Consider the following 25,838-nt stretch of genomic DNA (forward strand, 5'->3'; position numbering starts at 1 on the left):
CTACACAGGGTGTATGGGGGGAGGGGTGCACTCTCTGAACCAGCCACATAACTAACCCCCCGTGGGGAAATGCGGGGGGGGGGACGGACAATCCTTGAGCCAGCCCTATAGGAACGCCCCCCCCCACAGACAGTGGGTAAATGGGGGGGCAGTCTCTGAGCTAGCCCCGTAACACTCGTGCCCACACTCAGGCTGAATGGGGAGGGGAGGGGAGGGGAGGGGTGAAAAGTCCTCAAGGAAGGGGGTGGAGAGAACCCCTGAGCCAGTTAAATAACTCCACCCCCATTGTGGTTTGAGCATTGGCCCGCTAAACCCAGGGTTGTGAGTTCAATCCTTGAGGGGGCCATTTAGGGATCTGGGGCAAATCTGGGGCAGGAGTGGTCCTGCTTTGAGCAGGGGCCTGTTGGACCAGATGACCTCCTGAGGTCCCTTCCAACCCCGATGGTCTATGGTCTCCATGCTCCAGTGGACTGAAAGGAAGAAACCCAAGCGTCACCCCTGATTGTGGAATCCTTTAGGTGAAGCTCCAAGGGAGATCTGGCATTTTGCCTCAGAAAGGATTGCAGGATTGTCCAGCCTCCTATCTCTGAAACCAAATATTGCAGCCATCCAAGGTTGAAAAGAAAAGGAGTACTTATGGCACCTTGGAAACTAACCAATTTATTTGAGCATAAGCTTTCGTGAGCTACGGCTCAAAGCCATCTCAGGTTTGTATGGATGGGATAATAAACTTTCTCTGCACACTTTTGTATAGTAGTAGTCCAAAATAATGCAATAACTGCAAAACTAATGTTTTTCAGTATTACTAACTTTTCTTATAGCCCTAGCTTCTAGCGGCGTATGGGGGAATTTCAGTTTCCCTTTAAAATAAATTTCCAGCCCAGCCGAGGGCAGAATAAACAAAAAACTGGAAAATGTGAGTTCATTGAGTCTACCTAAAAGCACGTAAAAAGAACCCCCAACCTATTATTTTTAATCTTGTGATGTTCAAGCCAACCATGATTTTGGGTGGTCTGATGCATGCTTTTGAAGGTGTGGACTATGACATCAGAGCATGCTAGGAACTTTTGTAAAAGAGATAGCAATAATTTACAAAATCATGTTCATGAATGTAAGTTTCAAATATACAAAATATTATTCAAAATAATAATTGTGGATAAGAAAATGAGCACTGGCTAGTTGGGATTATTAAAATCTCATACTTCAAAAGTACATAGATGAACACTCCATGCTGCGGTCAAAATTCCAACTTGAGTAGTTATTTCCTATAGTAGTACCCTGGCAGTTTTTGATTTACAGCAGGGGTGGGCAACCTACAGCCTGGAGGCCGCATCGGGCCCTTCAGACGTTTTAATCTGGCCGCTCGAGCTCCTGCCCAGGAGTGGCGTCGGAGGCACTGTTCCCTCTAAGCTGTGTGCATGTATACAGATCCCAAACACCGCGCACACGACGAAACACCACACGCACAAAAATTTGCAGAAGAAATTTTTTGCACACGCAGCCTGTCAAAAATTAGAGGGAACGTTGGTCAGAGGCTTGCTCTGCACGGCTCCCGGAAGCAGTGTCATGTCCCACCTCCGGCTCCTATGTTGCCCCCGCCCCAAGCGCTGCCCCTGCAGCTCCCATTGGCCAGCAAATGGGGCCAATGGGAACTGCAGGGATGGCACCTGCGGACAGGGCAGTGCAGGGCCACCTGGCTGTGCCTCCATGTAGGAGCCAGAGGAAGGACATGCTGCTGCTTCCAGGAGCTGCTTGAGGTAAGCACCGCCAGAGCATGCACACCTGACCTCCTCCCGCCCTCCGAACCCCTTGGTCCCACCCTCCTGCACCCCAGAGCCTCCACCCCCAGCCGGAGCCCTCACCCCCCTACCCGCACCCCAACCCGCTGCCCCAGCCCGGAGCCCCCCCACATACCCTGAACTCATTTCTGGACCCACCTCACAGCCTGTACCCCCAGCTGGAGCCCTCACTCCCTAACTCCCAATTTTGTGAGCATTCATGGCCCACCATACAATTTCCATACCCAGATGTGGCCCTCAGGCCAAAAAGTTTGCCCACCCCCGATTTACAGTATTCAGTATTATTCCCTTCCCCTCAAACTGTATTCTTGATGCTATGAGTCATTAAATACCTCAACAGCTGCCACATTCACTAGAGGGGGTGGTGTTATGGAACCAGGCAATGACCTTTATACCCTCATAGCACATTCCATTGAAGGATCTCAATGTACTTTACAACCAAGAGGACGAGGTAAAAGTTAGCCCAATTTTACAGAGAGATTAAATTTCTTATCCAAGATTACATGGTCTGTATCCAGGGCTCCTGCCTCCTAGTCCCCTTTCTTCAGCACAGGCTCTCCTTCATGTTAACAGTAAAGCTTGTAAAGGGCTGTAAGCATCTTTTAGAGGAAAGATGTAGAGAAAATGCAATTGACTGCAAACCAAAACACTCAGAAAAGAATAAAAACAGCAAGACACCAATGTGACTGTAGAGGTTCGTAATGCAGGAGAGCCCCTCTGTGATTCAAGAACCACCAACTTACTGCAGCTCTCTCTTCCAAAAAGCTGGTAGGGACACAGTACATGAAAGACATGCCCTCAACCCCTAGGTATGGGTTGAGGGCATAAAAGGGATAAAAGACCTGTGGGACAGCTACAGTTGGCGCAGGTCAGCTGTCAGGCTCCCAGGGCTCAAGTTCTGGGGCAGAAAAATCACCCCACCTTTGCAGGGTCCCAGAGCTTAGGCTCCAGTCCAAGCCCAAATGCCCCCGCCAGTTCTTATGTTCCCCTGCCCCCCACCAATTGTCTTTTCTCAAGACTAAACATGACCAGTTTTTTTTATCCTTTCCTCATAGATCAGGTATTCTAAACATTTTATCATTTTTATTGTTCTCCTCTGGACTGTCCAGTTTATCCCCATCTTTCCTAAAGTCTGGTGCCCAGAAATAGGCACAGTACTCCAGCTGAGGCCTAACCAGTACCGAATGGAACAGGACAATTATCTCCCAAGTTTTACATACAACATTCCCGTTAATAAACCCCAGAATGGGTGTAGCCTTTTTCACAGCAGCATCACATTGTTGACTCATTCAATTTGTGATCTACTATAACCCCCAGATCCTTTTCACCAGTACTCAGCCCATCATGTAGTTGTACATTTGATTTTTTCTCCCTAAGTATTTTGCACTTGTCCTTAATTAATTTCATCTGGTTGAATTCAGACCAATTCTCCAACTTGTCAAGGTCATTTTGAATTCTAATCTTGTCTTCCAAAGTACTTGCAACCCCCCTCCCAACTTGGTGTCATTTGCAAATTTCATCAGCATACTCTCCACTTTATTATCCAAGCCCTTAATGAAAATACTGAATAGAACCAGACCCAGGACTGACCCCTGTGGGACCCCACTAGCTATGTTCTCCCAGTTTGACATCAAAATATTGGTAACTACTCTTTGAATACCATCTTTCACTCAGTTGTGCACCCACCTTACAGTAATTTCATATAGACCACATTGCCTTAGTTTGCTTATTATTGAATATTGAATATACAAATTGAATATTGAAATATACAAAAATATTCCAAGAAGCAGGAAATTCAAATCCTCCAATTCTCTGCCTATTTACAAGAATAGCCTGGTTTGCACCCAGAGACCAGCACATGGGGGTATGTCTAATTTTAGGCCTTTGATTCTTGGCTTCTTACAAGGTCCTAAAGCTCCTGATGTTTGAAAGACTACAGCTTACGTTCTCTTCCCCACATCTGGAGAAGAGGAGAATTGAACCTGTGTTTAGAGGGCATGCAAGATACTCCACCTGCCTGAGGATTTTAAAATCACAATAGATAAATCTTAAGAGGTGTGGGTGGGCCTACATATGGAGGGTGGGATGGGGTATGGGAAGCAGAGTTAAACTGGTGTCAGAATCTCAGCTGAGATGAATTCCCTGACTCAAATACTCAATTGTGAACCCCCCCCCCAAAAAAAAAATTTTGGGGGGGGGAGGGGGGAGAGAGGAGTTCAACTTAAACAGAATATGAACCACCTTCCCTGGATCCCTCCCCTCCCTACTGTGGGAGTACTAGCACCATTTTGAATTTAATGCAAATGGATTTTAGATTTGGGGTCGTCAACCCTTCATTTTGCAGTGTTCTGGCCTATCCTCAGAACTACTCAAACTTCCTGAAAGTTTAGACACAACCTCTTGGGATGCTACGTCTATTTCTTTAATAAAATACTGTTATTTCTTCCAAGATCAATACTCCATGACTAATGAAACTGGAAAGATTTAAGGTATCTAGTGACTGAAGAGAGATACATTAAACTGTCCTGTGACTAGTCTTACCTCCCAAAATATTAATACTGTTGTAGATTTCACCCATGCCCTTCTCATCCAAAGATGGGCTGTTGCCTAATGCTCTATATTCTAGAATCTCATTTTCCCCCGCAAGGTCTCAGCACGACCAAGTGGAAAGGGCTAGGACACTGGTATTTCATCTATGGCAAGCAGGGTTATATACTGTAAGGCTGACAAAAAGGTAATAGCTTCTGTTAGGAGACAGCACTCTTGACAATGACAAGTTTACTGGAGCAGAGTGGAAAACCAGAACTCTAATAAGCTGGTTCAATGTAAATTTTTTAACATAAACAGGAGTACTCATAGAAGATACAAGGGTTTAATAGAGGCTATACTCAAAAGGAACAAGGAGTCCACCAAAGTAAAGAAGGCAGTTAGAATGTTTCAGTTATATTTTACTCTTTTCATAGATAGTTCGTATGAATGTTCATATTACAAAATTAGCTGCCATGGCCCAAAAGCGTATGGAACTTCAGCAAAGCATTGTATTTACTCAAAAGAGCACAAATACTTTCTTTAAAAAGAATTTTGTGAAATTGTATGACTTGCACCCTCTCAAGCTAAACAGAGCTAAAAGAGTAAAATTACACATAATTTTATGCTATTTTTGGCTTTAAATTACTTTTCATTAGCTGTTATAAAATGATTTGTATGTATCACATTACAGATTTTTGCACTCAAATCAGTGTAAAATGTCTCATGCTGTAACAAAGGCTTTTAGCACATGCTGTTTCAACAGCAGCTCATTGTTATTGCCTCAGAACAAAATTTACACAAAGCATCAAACAAGAAAATACAAGAGAAAGACATCCAAATTATTTCCCCAAAAAAAACAACTGCAGAAAGTAGGTTACAAAAAAAAATAAAATGCTTTCTAGGTAGGAAACATCAATAAAATGCAGCAGACAGCAGCGTACTTGTATAATTGTGTCCATTTCTTCCCCCTACCTCCACATGCATCTCTTTCCCCACCTCAATCTTAAAATCCTGAAATAAATAACTATTTCAACAGATCAAAAAACTATATAACCTCTAAATATTTTTTTTCCTTGCTTAGGGAAAAGGGAAGTTGCACAGATATTTAATTGCAAATCTAGCCTCTTGCTGAACATTAAATAGGCGGCAGCTGCTATCAAAAAGAGGAAAATATTTAAGAGGCAACTTTGTACAGTTAAGAGTATTCAAATCTAGATGAAGTTGCCAACTCACCATGCATTCGCTTCTGAAGAAGAAGCACAAAGTACAGAATTCACATTGTATTACACTTTCAACATTCACAACTACAGATAAGAAACAGTTCTCATGTATGCCATTCCCTGATATCTAACCGATCTACAGCTTTTATCTTTATGCCAACCATAGCATAGATTGTGCAATACTGTTTCAGTGCCCTGTGTTTGCAAAAAAAGTTATCTTTCTAAACTATACTGGTTTTAAATCCCTGAAATATCCATACCATTTTTGGAAGGCTCTATGTTTTGCACCTTTACAAGCTTGATGCAGATATAGAAACACACCAATGTTTATTGTGCAATTTCACTAACATGGGGGGGGGGCTATTTTCCTCCCCCTAAATTAAGTGGAAAAAATTACCTGTAACATTAAAAATCTAAATCAAAGCACTGATGTAAAGTTACTGGTAAAGATTAAAAGTTTTATAATCTTTTTTTTTGTTTTAAAAATCACAAATGGTGGTCAAGGGATATTGCAAGTTTGAGTTTTGTATTTTTTTAAAGCATCAGAAGTAGCAAAATAATCAAACCACCTGGAAGAAAGTTGCAGAGACAAAACACCCTCTATACATATCTGTATGTTGCTGTAATACCCAAATTAATTGTTAAGTAGTGTGGATGCAAAGAGCATTTCTCTTAATGGCCAATAGCGTTTGAAGAAGTGTAAGGTTATGAAATTAACTAGTTCTTTGTACCCTGTGAATTAAAAGTCTACACATGGCACTGAGATCGAGTTTCCCACAATGGTTTCACATGGCTTTCACTTTTATTTGCTTCATCTTCATCTGCTTCTTCTCAAGTTTTTTCTGCTCACGTCGCAAAGCAGCTTCCTGGAGAAAAGGATACAGAGAACTGAATGAACATCAATACTCTCACTGAAAAAGCAAGCTGACAATGTGAGAAGGTCAAGATAACACAAATTAAGGTATTGTGTTCAGGATGCAGTCTCCTCTAGAGAGACAGACTGGCAAACAATTAACAAATCAATAAATAAGTGAAAACCAGCTCCACTTTTATGCCAGATCTCCAGCAGGACAGAAGATAATACACTGCCATGCTTCTGGAATACCTACAAGTGAGCCTCAATGTATGGGAGACACTTGCTGTTACTTCTTTAGCTGTTCTGAAAATCCATTATACCTCCAACCGGCGCTGTTTCTCCGGATCTTCCTCGTTCATAATTCGCTCCTTCTCTGCCCGTTTCTTCTCTTCCCGGCGGGACTGGGCAGCCTCCTGCCTTTGCACGTGAGTCAATTTAAGGAAGTTCTCTTCTACTCTGGCCCTGTTCTTATCAGCTTTTTGTTTACCCTTTCCCCCAAGAGACAGAAATAAAAACAGTTAATACAGATAAATGATTGGCACTAAGGCAATGTTCCAACAAGCAAAAAGAGGGACAGTGTCTGGAATAGCTACAGACACTAAAAATAGCTCCTCTCAGTATTTAAACAGCAGTTCTACTCTGAAAGAGTGATTCCACATGTATTGCCTGCAGATTAAACCCATGTGTTTGTGTGTTCCCCCACCCTTCTCCAATATTGGTCAGCTGTACAAACTCAGGACCTAAGTATTAAACTGGATTCTTTCCTCATTATTTCAACAGCAGTAAAGATTCTGCAAGTCAGGTTAGGCCCACAGTCACACAAATATAGTCCCATTGCACTGGTGTAATTGACTGGAACCTAGTTCTGTGTGCCTTATACATAGAGGAAGAGAAGCCAGTTAACTCTCAGCTGTACTGGCTTTGCAGAGCTAACAAGTGTGAAAAGCAATTACAAAAATTTTGTTACTAAAGCAAGTGGGTCTGACTAATACATGTATGGAGCAGATCTGCTGCTGAATAAAATGGGGCTACTTTTCTTTTTTTTTAATATAGTAACTTTTCAGAGTGGAATCACACATTAGTAAGATATGGGCAAGTATATTGTCTCTTTTACTTCAAGAAAGCTTTAAAAAGTTTAAGAGGAATTTTCCTTACCACTATTCATCCCAGGTATGGAGGTTTATCATCTAAAGGCAATAAATGTAAGATCCTTATATACCGCCTTACATCTAATTACCTCTTAAAGTTATTTGCAAATAACCTTTCCAATGGTCTTTGTGTGCATTGGTTCTTGATCATCTGAACTCATCACCTTCTCTTCAAACCGAACTACCTCTTTTTTTGCAGATACTCAACTGTACATAACTGTTGCCGTCTCTAATCACCCCTCCCTGCCCCCCATGGCCAAGTAAGACCGTGGCTGTATCAGCTTCCTTGAGTTAAGTGTGCAATAGTTTGAATGCTTTTCTTATGCAACAGGTAGCAGAGAATACCAAATCCAACTGATATTCCCCATATGTTTTAAGGCAAGCAGAATGTAATCACCATAGATGTTACAGTTGAATTTTAAGGCTCCTCACCTTACAAAAGTTACCATGGGACCTTTAACCATAAGTAGTTTTATATCTTATCTGACAGCAACGCATACAGGAGCATGTGACTTACTTCTCTATTTAGACGGAACTTTTTCGCTTTGTCAATAGAATAAATAACCATGTTCATCAAAGGCAGCAAAGCCTCCATATCCTTTGGGGAAGTGTTGCCTGAACCAGGCACTGTAAAAGCAAAGACATTTTCATCAGATTAATTCACGGACATTGGCAAGGCTTTTGCTATTAATTAGAACGTCCTCTCCACATTGCTCAGCCTGCTTATAAAAGTCTGCAAAGAAAGATGCTCTAATCCTCCCTTTAAAAATGAGTTAATTAACAGAAGTATTTGCTTTGGAGATTAAATTCAGATTTTTCAGATGGCAGCAGGCACATTTCTCTCATACTATACTTCCAGATTGATTAAGAATACAGGCTGCAACCATGTTTTTATACTGGTATGAAATTCCTGCTTTGACCATTGCAAAATACAATTTAAAGGCCACGGCTTTGCCCTCTGACATGCCCACAGCTTCCTTTGTAGTTAATGGGAAGTGTGTATATGCATTTGTAGGAAAAATGTGGTCTTTGCTGAAAATAACTGGAAGCCTTGTGGGTTAGCACTTTTTAAATTTAAAAAGTGCTAAGCCTGGCAGCCCTGACAGCTTCTATTAATCCAAAAAAAACGAGCACAGCACAGATAGCAACAGGCATGACCATAAGCTGTCCCCCACTGTCCTAATACTGACCTACTGGGATCACCATTAGGGATGACATTCCATTCTTGACTTTTGGCAAGTTGGTTGTTTAGCCTTCATCGCCACTTGTGGTGATGGGCTGTGGAATATGGACATCTGCCCACAAAAAGTGGACAGAAAACAAATTCCTTCCCCAAATACCATAAAACTGCAGTCAGACCAGAATGACTTTTGATCATTATTGACCTGGGCTGAATTTGAACTGGTGACCTAGAGAACTGAAGCTCCATTATCAATGTCATACCACTCAGTCCCTTACAGTGCATTATTGCATCCCTTGTACTTGTTACTCAGGGATCCTGTACCTTTATCTACTTGCATTTAAGTCACTAGAAATACTGTCTACTATCCCAAAAGTGACATGCTTTGGGCACTGTGATCAGACTTTGCACAGATAAGTTACTGGAAACCTTTCCTTACCATTAAATGTAAACAATAGTGTCCTTTTAGTGTCGGGCAGTTTTAAAGGCTGACCCTCCCTGGCAGAAGAGAGGAAATAAAGGAGTAGTTGGAATAAGAGAACACAAAATACAGACATAACATTATACTGTGTATTTCTTAACACACACTTGACTACTGCAGAACTGATAGCCACTTGCAAACGGCTGGTAGCATTTAAAAACAATATAACTGATATTCAATTATTTTTTCATTGACACAAACAAGGTTTCAAAACAATAGTTTCCCCGAAGTTAATTTTTTCCCCCATCCAAAAGACATTCATAAAATAAGTGTTAATGTTTAAGTAGGTAGGCAGCACCACCCATTCAGTAACTGATAGAGGCAATCCAAGATCTGATGTGCTACTGAGAAGATTCATACCTATCACAGAAAATATATTTACCACAGAAAAATACTTCATTCCTGTATGGAATACTGTACCTCCAAGGGGCATTCCATCTGTGTATTCCTCACCTCATGCCTTTTTGTGGCATCAGCAGCCTAACTTTAGCTTCGTAGCCCCTGGGCACAGGGAGCTTGTCTTCATATTTATCGAGTACATACACCCTGTGATACTATGGAAACCAAGTCCCTAAATTTCTGCAGGACACTCAGGAGCCTAGTGCTTTCAGTATTTTGCACACATGCTGATTTATATTTGGATCAGATAAAGTTGTTTGTTCTCTCATTGCAATGTGGGAATTATATGGGCTTCCTAATAAATTATTCACAGCATATCGGGCCCGTGTATTGGTGCAGCATTTGCTTCAGATTATTGGATATATTGTTAGCAGGTGCCCCAAGTGACATCACTTTGAAAAAGGAGGCCTGACGCCGTGAAAAAGTCAGCGAGTCTGTACTTCTACAACACAGGTGAGAACCATGGAGGAAAGACAAAGCTAAGATAAGAAACCAAGGGCAGAACAGTAAAGACAGCTTCACGTGAGAAAGGGTAAGTGTCCCTTGGTTTTCTTAGAATTGTCAACCTCAATGAAACAGAGATGCAATATTATTTCTAGGATCCACAATGCATACAAACCATGGTTTTCCAGCCACGGTGTACATGGTTTGCGATTGTATTTCTAGGTTCTTCATCTTTACTTGACCAAGACCCTTTGCTGGCAGCTGGTCACTTCCCAAGCAGCGATGCATGCTATACCTGGCAATTGTTAAACTGGGTGGAGCAGTCCAAGTTCCAGTGAAGTCAGAGCACACAACTGAATGGAGGGCAACAGACATCCCGATCTTAGAAAACTAGTAAAGCATCTGAAAATGTTGGGAACTTCTGGTTACCTGCTTCACCTTTACGTCCTATTTCTATACGTCTCCCCCAGTGCAACAGGTAGCCTGCTAGAATACTCTCACAAGTATGTCAGTCTATACTTTGTCTGCTGCTCTGTTATAAAGCTATTAGAAGATGTCTAGTTTCATACATACTCTTGCATAAGTTTTGGACCGGAGAACTGGTCTGAAAAATGGACGGACTCTATCTTGTCAGCATAGTGTGTGAGGAAATGTACCATCTGAAAGAGAAATAGAGGTTAGTTTTTCGTATAACCAATTCATCTCCGACCTATCTCCTGAAATGGTTTGCTTATAGCGTCTCTGCGTCCTGCTTTTTGACAATTCTTGTGCTCAAGTTACCACCCTGACTTAGTGACTCTTGCTAGAGAAGAGCTCCATGCGGATAAACTACATCCCAGTCCTGAGTGAATGTTAGCAACTCAAGGATGTAAGATGGAGAGTTCTCAATTGGGGCGTGACATTTCATCCAATGATCAGCCACAACTTCAAAGGTGTATACTGAAGGTCTTTAACACTCCACCACTTTGGCAACGCTTCTCTGCCTACTTCAGCATTGCAAATGACAGCTTAAGTCCCAAGTTTACAATGGATATGCTAATATATAAAATTTAATACAGATATTTTCTCCATTGACAACAGTATCCATTTTCTGTCTCTTGCATTTGCTTTGGGATCTTTGTTTCTAAGGGAGAGAACTATGTGGCATTCAATTCCCTGCTGTATCATCTGTGAAAGATTCCACACTGAATTCCAGCCTTAAAATGGCCAAGCCCATCAAGAAAATGCCTGAGAGTTTCTACTGGTTCTTTCAAAGTTACCTTTGTGTCCATCATTCCCTCTGTGATCTCTCCCATCTCTGACAGGATAGCCAGCGACTCTGGAAGCCCATACTTTGCCCCAGACTTGGGTTTGTCACTGCAGAACTCACTCTATTGGAAGGAGAAGAGAAAAAAAGCGTCTCTTTTATTGGGTTTGAACAGTGCCTAGCACAATGGGGATCCTGGACAGTACTGAAATACAAATAAACATGATTTACTGTTTCTTAATTCCATCTGACTGAGGACAGACATTTTCAGCATGAAGTACACTCCCATAATACCATAACATCCCAGACGCTAACATATATATTGTATTCTTAATTTAGTATCTTTAAATTTTGAAAGGTTACTTGCAGTTGATTTTTACAGATGAGATGAAAACTGACTGTAGGGACATGCTGACATGGATATATCAGGGAACTGATGCATCTTACATTGGTTTTGGCAATATAGCAAAGCCTGTACAATGAAGTGCAGCAGAAAAACTGACCCACATCTTGCAATTTCACTTTGCTGCTGCTGCTGTTTGGGGAAAGTTAAAAGCAGCAGCAGTGGCTCTAGAGTAGTCTAGAGAGTTGGTCACATCAGGAAAGATTCTTTGAAAGTATCGAGACTTGAGAGTGGATTTTTTTTTTAAAAGAGGGGATTGTTAGTGAAAATTTAAATTCTGCAGAAATTAATGGCTTAGGCTAGCTGACTTGCCAGAGAAAGTTCCCCATTCATCACTAGTGAGTAGATTTTTCGAAATCGGACAAAGTAATTGGTGCTGGATTAAGAGAGATCAAGCAAAAATTTAGAGCACCTGTCGACATATCTAAAACTCGATTTCGAGAGACCCCTTGTAAAGGTGACAAAAGTTTCCTTTCCCTTCTGCTAAAATTGCCAATGTAGAAGCAAATCAGTACCAGTTTTAGGATGTGGATACTTGTCCACTGGGAACAGGACTAAGAATGCACTTCCCAAATTAATTCTAATAGGCCACTTAGCCTTCAGATAGTAACAACTTTCAGTTATTCCGAACTGGCCCTGGACTTGAACAAGCAACCTAGAGATGAAAGACTTTATACCTTTCATTACCAATCGCCTGAACTATCCATTTACTTCCAACTTGAACACACACATACCAGGTCCTGCATTTCCTTCTGAAGTCGCACTAAGGCTTTTCTTGTTCCAACAGCAAACACATAGGTATCCATATCTTCATCATTCATTGTTACTTTTATTTGCTGAGGAAAAAAAAGAGAAACCAGTAGTGACTGGATTTATACTATTATTATTTGTATTAGCATGGCACCTAGGAGCCATAATCATGGACTAGGCCCTGACAATAGACTCCCCCATCCATGGAGCACTTGCAATGGACAGATCCAAGTCTTATTGTGGAACAAATGTTTTCACTACAAAAAGTTAGCTGTACATTTTCTTTTGAAATATCCAGGTGTTATTTCAACAGGGATAAAGCTGTTCTGTTTATGTCTGGACTTAACGGCTTCTTCTCTCACTTCTAAAACCATACAGTAACTGTCCAACAAAATTAGAAAGCAGAGTTCCCAATCTCAGGGTTTATTGGCAATGGGCAACATAGCAGAGCTGAAGGAGGACTCAATTTGAGCGCATACTAGATAGCCAATAGCAGACTGTTTGCATGCATTTGCCACTTCTAAATGAGACAGAATAAAGAATACATCAACAATATAAAAACTAAAATATAATAGAAAATATATGAAAAAGTAAAACCTAGTAAGTACTAGCAGAGCATACCCCCCCCCCATTTTTCCTTACAGCATGCCTCATGGATACTGTGTCCACTGTGTGGATACTGGCATTTATACTTTGACATGGTGATATAGGCTCCCATTGTCCATTACACTAACAGCTGTTCAACATCAATTAGCTTTACAAGATGCACAATACCGGGCAGATAACAGATTACCGAATGTGATTAGGCTGCACTCATAAAAGGGTTCAAAAGACAGAACAACTGTTCAAGAGAGCAAGTCACAAAAGCAAGTTTTGTCATGATGAAGTTGAAGCATGACAGACTTGCTTCACAAAACCACATGAACAATAAAACCCACAGATACACAGACAAGTCACCAGTCATCAGAAGTTTGGTGTATCATGAAAAAAAAGAGAAAGAGAGAAAAAGAACGTGAATGGTGTTTGCAGGTCATTTCACAGAGTTACTTTGTTTGAAGGAAGATGGAAGAAAGCTGCATTTCTCTATGAAGCCACTGTCCGGCTAGTTGTGGGAAAGACCAAAAGCCTAGTGGAGTTGAAGGAATGCAACAGGAACTATGCACAGTAAATCTAAAGAACTGAGTGCATACCACTTGGTCACAGGCTGGCCTCATCATACGAGCAAGTACATTCAGAAGGTCTTGCCTCTTGAGAAACTGAAAGAGAGAATGTTTTAGTACAGTAGACAGTGCTGCCGTTTTTGCATATTTAGCAATTTACTGGAGCGTAGTAGCATCTACAGGCAGGCTAAGGTCTTGTCTGCATACACAAAGATTCACTAGATTAACTTAAATTTGCTTAGTTAAACTGGTGCCACTTTGTGTGGACTGTTGGTTTAAAACTGGCTATATCAGTTTAGCTTGAGCCACACAAAGTTGCACCAGTTTAACTAATTGGTATAAAAATCAGCTTTAATTAAACTGGCACCACTTTGTGAAGAGACCAGGTCTTAGAAACCTACAAAGCTTTCCATTCTCCATTTGCTCCAGTGATCACAAAAAGCATGTATTTAGCACTACATACATGAATCAAATATTCAGCTTTTTAATATGGAAGACATCTGAGTTTCTTCATTTCTCATTGGAATCTGTTTCTATAATATTAAGAGCTCCTTCTGCTAAGATGGAAGTAAATGGACATTAAGATAAATAAATGTAGTTGTCAAAGTTGCAAAGGGACAGATAATTTGGGACTGGCTATCCTGTAGCGTCTGATGGGAAGTTTGTGGAGGTATTAGTTAGAAGTTCAAAGGTTAAAAAAAAAATTGACAAAGGCAATTAAAATGGAAAATTTTAAATATCCAGTTTACTTTTGACCATTTTATGCTATTTTTTGGACCATTTTCATTCTCCAAGCTAAACATAAATGCTGCAAACACTTACTACTGGGGTGCTTATTATTAGTCTCATGGTTTCATTTTTTGGTTCTCAAGTGCTAGCTCAAATCTGTAGTGTTCAGCCTGTAAACACTGCAGGGAAATATTTACATCCAAGCACAAAACTTTTCATTGAAATAGGGGAAAAAATCATGGAAATATTTCTATTGATCTTAGGTTGGACTGTCTCTGCCAAACTAATAGGAAAAAGACAAGTTCTCCCCTCCCCAGGTGATGAGTATTCCACTGGTTCAAAACCCAGGACTTGATATATTCAGTGACCAAAAAAAGCACTACTAGACTGAAGGACCACTAACAGTTTTACAGTTCAATCTCTTATCCACCATCATGACCAGGAACAATTGCCCCACAGCACCAGACAGTGGGAGTTCTCCACTTTCCAGAAGTATTCATTGGTACTCTCCTCAGATCATGACAGATTGAACATTGGAGAAATCTTAAAATGCTGGTATAATAAAAAAAGTGACTATATAAAAATGGCCACTACTCATTCAGCATATCTGCTTTCTGAGTGTATTCAGAATCCAGTCTGCTGACCTGAATGATTAAAAAGAAAAAGCCGTACCGAGGCCTCTGGCTACCCAACCGGGTGGGGGGAGGGGCGCAGCCACCTGGCTAAAATTTGAACTTCCATATGTTAGTTAATGGAACAATACTGCAAGATTCCCCCACTCTTACCTTTAGCTGAATAAGCATTCCCTCACAGCACACCCTGCCAGAGCACCATAAGTTATATATGTGTTCGTTTTCTTGGTTGAGCTTCCCTGTGCTTGTGGCTTCTTTATTTGTCCCATCATCCCCTGAAAGTAAGAATATATTAGTTAATAAAAGGAAGTGTAATCTAATGGTTGGTGACAAGTAGTGAAATGGCATCATTAGGATTAGAATTTATGTATTCCTGGGTTATTCTATTGGACTACAGTGCCATCTTAATGCTCGCTTATGCAACTTATTCTACACCATTATGGTCGCTGCATTTAGATAGCATTTCAGCATTGGAGGGGTGGTATATTACTTCACAACATGCAGAACTGCCATTAATATTAACAAGTGCTGCCAGAGGAAAGGCTATTCCTCTCCCCAGCCCATTCTCATCAGTAATATAAACCAGTCACATTCAAAGCAGCGAACAGTTGGGCATAGCAACTGCAAATACTTACCAACAAGGGCGAAGTTACTTTCCAGCAACTCCCTGTGAGTGTTGAACCAGGCCTGAGCTAGCCGGTTGTTTTTATTCTTCCCAATGATGTAGTTCATGATGTAAGCAAGAAGACCAGTTACCATCAAGATCTCCATGTAGTAACTCTCCCAACTGTTTTGAAGATGTGCAGGGACCTGTGGTGAGCGAATGAAGTAGTTTTATTATGGGATGTAATGGATTCTGCACAATCATGTAAGTTACCAGAGAAGCTTCATCCCTGAATGACAGTGATAAGCTTTGCTATAGACCAAAGCCTGCTTAGGGCCAACTTCGTTAGTGACACATGGCTTATTTTGTACTAGCAGCAATCATGCTGGAAGATAGTGGATACAGTATTCTGTGACCTTAGGCTCCAAGCATTCACACTCTATAAACACTATTGCAATAATATTTGTACAAAATATGCCTTGTGTGGTACCATATGAAAGCTAACACCATTCTGGTTATTAATATAATTGTAAAACACTATAATGTTATATGTGAAGTTACGAATTCCCTCTGTATGAAGTTTCTAAAATGTGTTTGAACCAGACAAGACTGGGGAATAGGTAAACAGGTTTTTCCACCAAAAGAAAAGCCTCAATCCAGGTGCAATCATAGACAATTGGCCATCACAGTCAAGTGATCCTCCATTAGCATATTGGAAGCTGAAGGGACAGATCAATTTACATTGCAGAAAGTACCTCTGGGCAAGAAACCAGCATGGAAAGTTCTCCATCAGACTCCAATGCACTTTTCGTCAAAGGAGGGGCACTGAACTTTGAGAAGGATACATTTCAAAAGTTCACCGGACAATAAAAGAGAGGGGCAAAGAACCCCAAATTATCTTTCAACTCAGACAAAGGAATTGAGCACACTGTATTTTTTGGGAGATCCTGACCAAGCTGATGATCAGCCATCTTGCTGGAAGGAAGTGTGGTAAGAACCTTACCTTGAACCAAGACTGTAGCCTGTTAAGTTTATTCACTAGAAAGTGTTTTTACTTTTGTTTGTAACCATATCTGACGTTATCCTTTATACCTGACCTCACGTGAAATCTCTCCCTGATTAAATAAACCTGTTTTACTTTTATTCTAATCTATGTTTGATTTGAAGTGATTATTAACTCCAGTTAAAGCAACAAGCTGCTGTGCTTTGGTCTCTGCAGAGGAGCAACGGACTTTATTACTCCTTTGAATATTCCAGAAGAGGGCTGGACATTTCTGGGCACACAGTTTTGGGGTCATTTGGCTAGTAGCAACCAAAGCTAGTGGAGACCAGAGTGTGACTTTGGTATAACAACCAGGCTGCTGATATCAGAGTTGCTGAACAAGAACTGCTCTACACACAGACACTCAGTGCATTCTTGTACACTGGCTGGAAGTGTCTAGACAGGGAGCTACAGAAGCAGACCATTTTAAGGCATGCAGGATTACAAGACAAGCGGTGACAATGTCTCGCTAGTCTGAATTGCAGTCTAAAACATAGCATATGCCTAACACAGGTTCCCTGACCAGTGTGAAGAAAAGATTTCTTTTCCAAGAGCCAGACTGTGCTAACTAATAATCTCCAGTGTAGTCAGCCTAACACCTCATCGCAATTGTAACACTACTCTGTTCAGGTTCTTACACCATGCCCATCACTGCATTATCTGAGCACCACCAAAGGTGTGACTGAAAGATGCATTACAACTGTGCTGTAACCAACTTTTGAAAGTGTTTTCAGAACACAGTTAGGAATTCTAGTACAAATAGTAACCAAAATCTAATAGGAAGATCCTGCTGTCTCTCTGTGGAGTTCTCTTTTTGAAGTCATTAGAGGGTGGTTATTAGTTTTACTGCCAAGATATTGCCCCTCAGTCAAAAGAGATGAGGTATTTCCCACTGGCACATTTGATTACAACATTTTAAAAAAATGTAACTCTGCCCCCCTTTTTGTCTCTTAACTGCTTTATAAAAGCCTCAGGTTTTTTTGGAATCAAGAGGACTCAATATTGTCTATTTCAAATCTGCAATGTTCAACCCCCGTTACGCTTAAAACACCCAACAATTTAAATACAGTTGTTATAACTATCATTAGAACATGTTAGTTCTAATGATAACATGAACATTAGAACATCCGGGGAAGTCCCGGATGACTGGAAAAAGGCTAATGTAGTGCCAATCTTTAAAAAAGGGAAGAAGGAGGATCCTGGGAACTACAGGCCAGTCAGCCTCACCTCAGTCCCTGGAAAAATCATGGAGTAGGTCCTCAAAGAATCAATCCTGAAGCACTTGCATGAGAGGAAAGTGATCAGGAACAGCCAGCATGGATTCACCAAGGGAAGGTCATGCCTGACTAATCTAATCGCCTTTTATGATGAGATTACTGGTTCTGTGGATGAAGGGAAAGCAGTGGATGTATTGTTTCTTGACTTTAGCAAAGCTTTTGACACGGTCTCCCACAGTATTCTTGTCAGCAAGTTAAGGAAGTATGGGCTGGATGAATGCACTATAAGGTGGGTAGAAAGCTGGCTAGATTGTCGGGCTCAACGGGTAGTGATCAATGGCTCCATGTCTAGTTGGCAGCCGGTATCAAGTGGAGTGCCCCAAGGGTCGGTCCTGGGGCCGGTTTTGTTCAATATCTTCATAAATGATCTGGAGGATGGTGTGGATTGCACTCTCAGCAAATTTGCGGATGATACTAAACTGGGAGGAGTGGTAGATACGCTGGAGGGGAGGGATAGGATACAGAAGGACCTAGACAAGTTGGAGGATTGGGCTAAAAGAAATCTGATGAGGTTCAATAAGGATAAGTGCAGGGTCCTGCACTTCGGACGGAAGAACCCAATGCACAGCTACAGACTAGGGACCGAATGGCTAGGCAGCAGTTCTGCGGAAAAGGACCTAGGGGTGACAGTGGACGAGAAGCTGGATATGAGTCAGCAGTGTACCCTTGTTGTCAAGAAGGCCAATGGCATTTTGGGATGTATAAGTAGGGGCATAGCGAGCAGATCGAGGGACGTGATCGTTCCCCTCTATTCGACATTGGTGAGGCCTCATCTGGAGTACTGTGTCCAGTTTTGGGCCCCACACTACAAGAAGGATGTGGATAAATTGGAGAGAGTCCAGCGAAGGGCAACAAAAATGATTAGGAGTCTAGAACACATGACTTATGAGGAGAGGCTGAGGGAGCTGGGATTGTTTAGTCTGCAGAAGGGAAGAATGAGGGGGGATTTGATAGCTGCTTTCAACTACCTGAAAGGGGGTTCCAAAGAGGATGGCTCTAGACTGTTCTCAATGGTAGCAGATGACAGAACGAGGAGTAATGGTCTCAAGGTGCAGTGGGGGAGGTTTAGATTGGATATTAGGAAAATCTTTTTCACTAAGAGGGTGGTGAAACACTGGAATGCGTTACCTAGGGAGGTGGTAGAATCTCCTTCCTTAGAGGTTTTTAAGGTCAGGCTTGACAAAGCCCTGGCTGGGATGATTTAACTGGGAATTGGTCCTGCTTCAAGCAGGGGGTTGGACTAGATGACCTTCTGGGGTCCCTTCCAACCCTGATATTCTATGATTCTATGTTCTTTTGTTGCCTGTGTAATCAAGATACACAAACATGTTAGAGAACCATGTTTTAACTGTGGTACACACTAACTAAAACATGATTTGTTACTATGGTTATAGCATGTTTTCTCTCTAACGTAAGGATAAACCATATTCAAAAATGCTTTGGTCAAAACCCATGTTTAAAACACGGTTACTTTTGTTGCAGAGACATTTGCTGATCACGGGCATAATATTAAGGCAATCTTATTCCATGTGATAATAAACTAGACCAGAAGATGACACCAATTCAGTTTGAGTGCACACGAGTGGGAAGTACTAGCAGTTTTACATAGTTGTTAACACATTAAGGAACAAGCCATCTACAGTTGAATACGTCAGTTTCAAATGTCATGATATTACAATCTGTGAATCAGCATAATCCAGTGCATAGGAGCACTGGAATGGAACTCAGGAGACCTGATTCCAATTCTGCTACTAACTGGCTATGTGATGTAACATCTCTGAGCAGTTTCCTTTCCACCCTTTTTCTTGTCAATTCAGATTGTAATTTTTTCAGGACAAAAGACTACCTTTAACTTTAACTATGTCTGTACAGCAGCTAAAACAATAATGCCTTGCTCTCTGCAGGGCCCTCTAGGCACTACAATACTACAAATAAATCAGGGTGCTGAATGGAAAGACACTCAGACATTTATACCTACATCAACAATTGTTATGGGGTCTTTGCTTTTGCTGGGAGATGCATCTGTTTTTTCTTCATAGCCTTCAAATTCCTCATCATCATATGGCTCACTCTCAGTATCTCCTTCCTAAGGGATAAGAGCACAAGCAGCCTCAGCATCTCAAGCCTGATAAGCAAGCGGCAAACACAACAGAGGTGGGACAGAAAATAAAGGGATATGCATCATCTCTCTAAAGCAGCAGTCTCTTTTATAATGTTACAGCTGAGATTTTAAAGTTAAGATAAATGAAAATTGCTGGGGTACAAGTGTTTTGTTTTGTTTTTAATTTGGGACATTTCTGAAATAAAATGTTTATTCGCAATTTTATGAAGATTTAACAGCCATTTCAACCCCAAGGATATCAAAGTGCTTTATAAACCAATATCCAAATGATTCTCAAGAGACTGTTATATTTATCACTGAAATGCACCTACCTCTGCAGTGAATCATAGCAACCTCTCAACAGGACACAGCAAAGCCTTACAAAGTTTATGATGGGAAGAGAAGATGACTACATGCAACTGAAACTGTATGGGACATTTAGGGTGATTATATATTGCCTCCCAAGTTAGACCAGGACGCAGAAGTTAACATCTTTACTTCTGCAGAAGTGCCATGGGATCTTTAATGACTGCAACTGGTTGGATCTCTGTTTTACAGTTCACTAGGAAGATGTTACATCCAGCAGCAGAGCTCTCCCTAGCACCACAATGGGTTCACTATCTACTCTAAAGGAAGAGTACCACTGTCTGAAGACCTTAGGTGCTCCTTTGAAATATTCCATCTAAATATCGACCCTGCCAGACTCCACATAGCTTGGAAGATCTGATGGGATCACAGCATAAGTACTGCAGTGGGGTATAGTACAAGAACAATCATGGATCTTGGTTTGATAACTGAAAGAGCATTTCAAATGAGAAGCTAAAAGGGGCAAAGGCATGAATTTGACATTACTTGTGCATCTGCATCATCAAAGTCCTCCTGATTTTCATCTTGACCTTCAAGCTCTACAGTAGCCTCCTCCTCATCATCTTCTGTAGTTATGATCCTCTGGGGAGATTCTGTGGTTACATCTTCAGTAACATCTTCAAACTCAGCAAAGTCATTATCATCGTACTCCATAATGTCATCTCCGTCCTCAAATTCATCGAACTTGGCCAAAGAAAAGCCCCATGGGACGAATAAAACAGCAAGGAAGATCCACAAGCTCTTCATTGTCACTACAAAAAATTCAAATACAAAACAGGTTAAAAGGGGGAATTTATTTAGTTCTCCCAAGGTCCTAATGCATTAAACATCTGCCCAATTATGGGAAAGCAGAACAAGGAGGGTACAATTATAAGACATTGTCTAATCAATTTCTGAGCTCATGCTCCCTAAAAGGCAAAGAGGGGGGTAGATTGTGAAAATATATCTAATGATTAGCACAAGAGACAGACAGAGACAGGACTCCTGGGTTCTTTCCCAGCTCTATCAAAGATTTTGGGATAAGTTACTTATCTATCAAAGATGGGTGAACTGAGGCTTACAGAAGGTACCTCATATTATACTTACATCACACAGAGGCTCATTTGTAAAATGCTTTGAGATCCTGGCATGAAATAACACTATAGAACTGCCAAGTCTTAAATTAAGAGGCATTAGCGCCAAGGAAAGAGAGACATTCTCATACTCCTATTCCTCCCCACAACTAAGAGGAGTTCTAGAGATTCCCCCCCCCCAGCTTTTCTTAAAAAAAAAACAACAACAACAACAACAACAACGCAATTCTTTCTCTACTCAAGTTTTCCAACATGCAACTCACACCTCTCAGGTTTGAGACAGGGGTCTTTGCAGTTCAGGACAAATGACACTGACATCCTAGTCCCTATATACTAAAGGCACTTAAAAAGTATACAATGGATCACATTAGCAACTTACCATGAGCCTGAAGGCTGCATCCAATTTGCATGGCATGTTGCAGACCCTCTTGCTTAATATGGAAGTGCAGATTGCAGAGATTCCCTCCCAGACAATCATAGCAAGTAACTAGGACTGACAGAGCACTGAATTCGGAGAACTGTGGTCCCACAGACCACAGTCTGGCTTCTCCTGCTAAAGTCTCTCACCAAGTGTTCAAAGAGGAGGCAAAATTCCTTTTTATCTTCATATACACACACACACACACACACACACACATACACATCCCTCAGACAAAGGGTTGAATAATGGAATGGAGGATGTACAGGTGTCTGACCCGAGTATGCATGCTTCTGGTACTTTTATCAAGTGTTTGCTTAACAACCAAGTATGGGTTCCCTCTCTGCGTTGGTATGGTACATCATTTAAATACACATCTGATAAAGAAATAAAAACAGTTGTACAAACAATGCCTAGCCAATTGGGAAGCATAGTCTGACCTTAATCAAGTCAGTTTGCTTACTAACAGTGGTGACTTATACTGAAAAACCTTCCCGCAACAGATTCCTGATCTAAAAGACACACAGCAAGGGAATGTGCACATTAAAATTAAATAATAGAGAAATCAACACAGATCATTGAAGCTAAAGGTGGAGTATTTGCTACTGTTTATTTAGCAAATTTGCCTGTCACGGTGTCCTTGGGAACATATACAATATGTAAGTTAGATAGCTATCACTTTACCCATGTCCGGATAAAAAGATGGACTCCCAATAAGACTCTCTCTACAATAGTATCACTCATCAAATGTCCAAGTGATCAACTCTCTCCATTTTTTGTTCATTTTAAAGAACATAAGAGACTGCACCTGCGATGGTTATTACCCATGTATTCAGGTCACTAAACGGAAAAATTAGGTAGCAATAGCACCATCAATATCACAAAATACACTTGATCTAATCATTTGAAACAGCAGAGCAGCAATTGTGTTCTGTTACTTTCAAACAACATATCCTTGATCATTCTAAGATGTGCGTTCAGGAATGGGTCCTGCTGAGCAGTTTCTGCTTTTATTCTGGACCCATTTGTTATGTGTTTAACAAAGAAAACTGGGAAGAGTATGGCTGTTTCACTGGGAGACAATGTGGGCCATTGAATAGAAGACTGGACTGGGACTCAGGAAACTTGAGTTTTGTTCCCAGCTCTGCCACTAGCCTGTGGTGTGACCATGGGCAAGTCACTTCACTCTCCGTTTCCCCGGTCTCCACTTTGTTTTGTCTACTGATCATAAACTCTTAAAATAGTACAGTGCCTAGCATAATGAGGTCTCAACTGGAGCCTCTAAGAGCAATACTAAGTCAACCATAGCACTTCACAGACACTTGTGGAGAATTACCACCGAGTTTGATGGAAGTAAAGCTCATCTTCTCATTCTCACTGTGGCGCTGACTTGAATGTTGACTTTTGTTTTAGTTACCCGAAACTAACAGAAACCATTTTTTGTTACCATAATGTGATATACCTTTGAGTACTACTTGTATGGCACCCAGAGCATTCCAAGTATTTTAGAGATAACAAATGAGTCCCTTTCTTGAAGGCCTTCCATTCTAGATAGACAGCGTAAATACGAAGTGTACAAGGGTGCGCATGAGCAAGATACAATGCAACTAGATAAAGCACTGAAGTTTAGAATATTCCTTAAGAGCTCCACAAATTTTATGTGAATTGAATGAAAAAGGTGATACCACTTATGAAGAGAATACGAGCATTATAAGGGTAGAAACATTAACTCAGCCGGGCTATATGATCAGCTGAACATCCCCCATTCCTTTGGAATAATGAATCCTGAGACTACTAAAGCAGATCCAATTACCAAGTACCCTGCCACTTCTGTTAAGTTAGATACCTCTAGGGAATCACAGTCATAATCCATTTTTCATATGACTTTACAGATTTGGGTGTCACAGTGAATACATTTTCAGCAACGGAGGCCTAAGCACAAAACTGCTTGAAGAGCTGTACTTCATAGTGCATCCTGTGTGGTCACCACAATTCATATGGTGCACAGTTTCCCCCTTCAGAGGGGGCAATTCACCAGTTGATCTGCCTCTGGTAGAAAGAACAGAGGTGGCAGTAACTCACAGCTTCCACCACTGAAAAATGACTCATAGCAATGCCCTGCTCCACAGGGCACAAAGCCACAGTGCTATCTGGAATTTAGGACCATATATTATGGGGTGGCACTGTTTCTTGTAGGGAGCGCTTACTGCTCCGATATTAAATCTTTTCCCTTCCAAACAAGACGAGTTTCCAGGATCTCATGACAAGTCCCTAAAGGCACACAGTCAAGGTTAGAGTACCTAAAATTAGCTGTGCCCTAGTTCTTAGATGCACATCACACTCCGCTCCACCTGTCAGCTCTGTTCTTGGGAGCAGGCAGGGTCCCAAAAGACATTGTTGGCTCACCCCAATGGAGCAGCTGGGCAGAGCAAGGCTCAGAACCCCCAGCGCTCTTAAGTTGGGGGGGGGGGCACTGCCACACACGGCCCAGCAAGAGAAATCAGGAGTTTGGAAGTCAGCATCATTGGAAGTAGTGGGGGGAGGAGAAGAGATTTCTCCAGAGCAGTGTTTTTCAAAATGTGGGTCACGACCCAGTTCCGTAAGGCACTAGGTCGCCTTGCCCTAGTCAGCACCGCCAACTGGGACGTTAAAAGTCCCATCGGCCGTGCTGCCCAGCTAAGGCAGGCTAATGCCTACCTGTTCGGACACCGCGCTGCGCCCCGAAAGCAGCCAACAGCGGGTCCAGCTTCTCGGCAGGGGGGCCACAGGGCTCCACACACTGCCCGCGCCCTGAGTACTGGCTCCACGCTCCCACTGGCTGGAAACCGGCCAACGGGAGTGGAAGAGAGCCGTACCTGCAGGTGAGAGTTACATGAAGCCACTTGCGTGCCTCCACCTAGGAGCTGGACCTGTTGCTGGCCGCTTCCGGGGCGCAGTGCGGTCCACGGTGCCAGGAGAGGCGGGAAGCCTGCCTTTGCACCCTAGCTGCGCCGCTGACCGGGAGCTGCCGGAAGTAAGTCCATGCCCCAATCCCCTGCCCCAGCCCCCCCAAGCTGGAACCCCTTCCTGTACCCCAAACCCTCCACCCCAGAGTCTGGACCCCCAGCCCACACCCCCTCCCGCACCCTATCCTCCTGCCTCAGCCCTAGGCACCCCCCCAAACCCAGAGCCCCCTCCCGCACCCCGAGCCCCTCAGCCCCGGCCCGGAGCCCCCTCCCGCACCCCGAGCCCCTCAGCCCCGGCCCGGAGCCCCCTCCCGCACCCCGAGCCCCTCAGCCCCGGCCCGGAGCCCCCTCCCGCACCCCGAGCCCCTCAGCCCCGGCCCGGAGCCCCCTCCCGCACCCCGAGCCCCTCAGCCCCAGAGCCCCCTCCCGCACCCCATGCCCCTCAGCCCCAGAGCCCCCTCCCGCACCCCGTGCCCCTCAGCCCCGGCCCGGAGCCCCCTCCCGCACCCCCAGCCCCTCAGCCCCGGCCCGGAGCCCCCTCCCGCACCCCCAGCCCCTCAGCCCCGGCCCGGAGCCCCCTCCCGCACCCCCAGCCCCTCAGCCCCGGCTCCGTTGGGTCGCGGGCATCAACCATTTTCTTCAACTGGGTCCCCAGAAAACAAGTTCTGAAAACCACCTGCTCCCGAGGAGAGGGCAACGGGGGTCAACATGGGGCCTGTCGACCCCGCCTCGCCGGGAGACCGCGCCAGGGGCGGGGCTGGGGGGTCCCCACTGGACCCCACCGGCCTGATGCAAGTCCAAAGGGCTCCCCCCGCAGGGAGGGGGGGCCCAGAGCCGCTCCGGGGTGAACCCCCGGGGGGGGTCCCGGGGGCGGGGAAGCCGCGTCAGCCAGTCCCCGCCGCCGCCTTTACCTGAGTCCAGTGCAACCCGCCACCTAAGCCCAGCCTCGCGGCGCTCAGCTCCCCCCTCCGCCAGCCGCGCACCCTGCGCGCTTTGCGTAAGTGAGCGCAGGCGCAGTGCGAGCGGGGAGGCGGGG

At 43.0% G+C, this 25,838-nt stretch overlaps 1 protein-coding gene across 2 annotated transcripts; it reads right to left on the reverse strand.

The window, feature by feature from the left end:
* Positions 1-4,657: 4,657 nt before the first annotated feature.
* CCDC47 (coiled-coil domain containing 47) lies at positions 4,658-25,838 on the reverse strand. 2 transcript variants are annotated; one of them, XM_073325624.1, is made up of 13 exons: positions 25,714-25,838; positions 20,853-21,118; positions 19,878-19,985; positions 15,612-15,786; positions 15,130-15,251; positions 13,646-13,711; positions 12,440-12,541; positions 11,316-11,426; positions 10,630-10,715; positions 9,172-9,230; positions 8,070-8,179; positions 6,725-6,892; positions 4,658-6,414 (listed from the first exon to the last, which is right to left on the reverse strand). In XM_073325624.1, exons 2-13 carry the CDS (start codon positions 21,111-21,113, stop codon positions 6,334-6,336), a joined length of 1,449 nt encoding a protein of 482 aa, XP_073181725.1. In that variant the 5' UTR covers positions 21,114-21,118; positions 25,714-25,838; the 3' UTR covers positions 4,658-6,333. The 2 variants fall into 2 exon arrangements, with proteins under 2 accessions (XP_073181725.1, XP_073181723.1); XM_073325622.1 differs by lacking the exon at positions 25,714-25,838 and adding an exon at positions 21,819-22,059.

The sequence above is a fragment of the Lepidochelys kempii genome, chromosome 27, assembly GCF_965140265.1.
Source record: "Lepidochelys kempii isolate rLepKem1 chromosome 27, rLepKem1.hap2, whole genome shotgun sequence".
Lineage (NCBI taxonomy): Eukaryota > Metazoa > Chordata > Testudines > Cheloniidae > Lepidochelys > Lepidochelys kempii.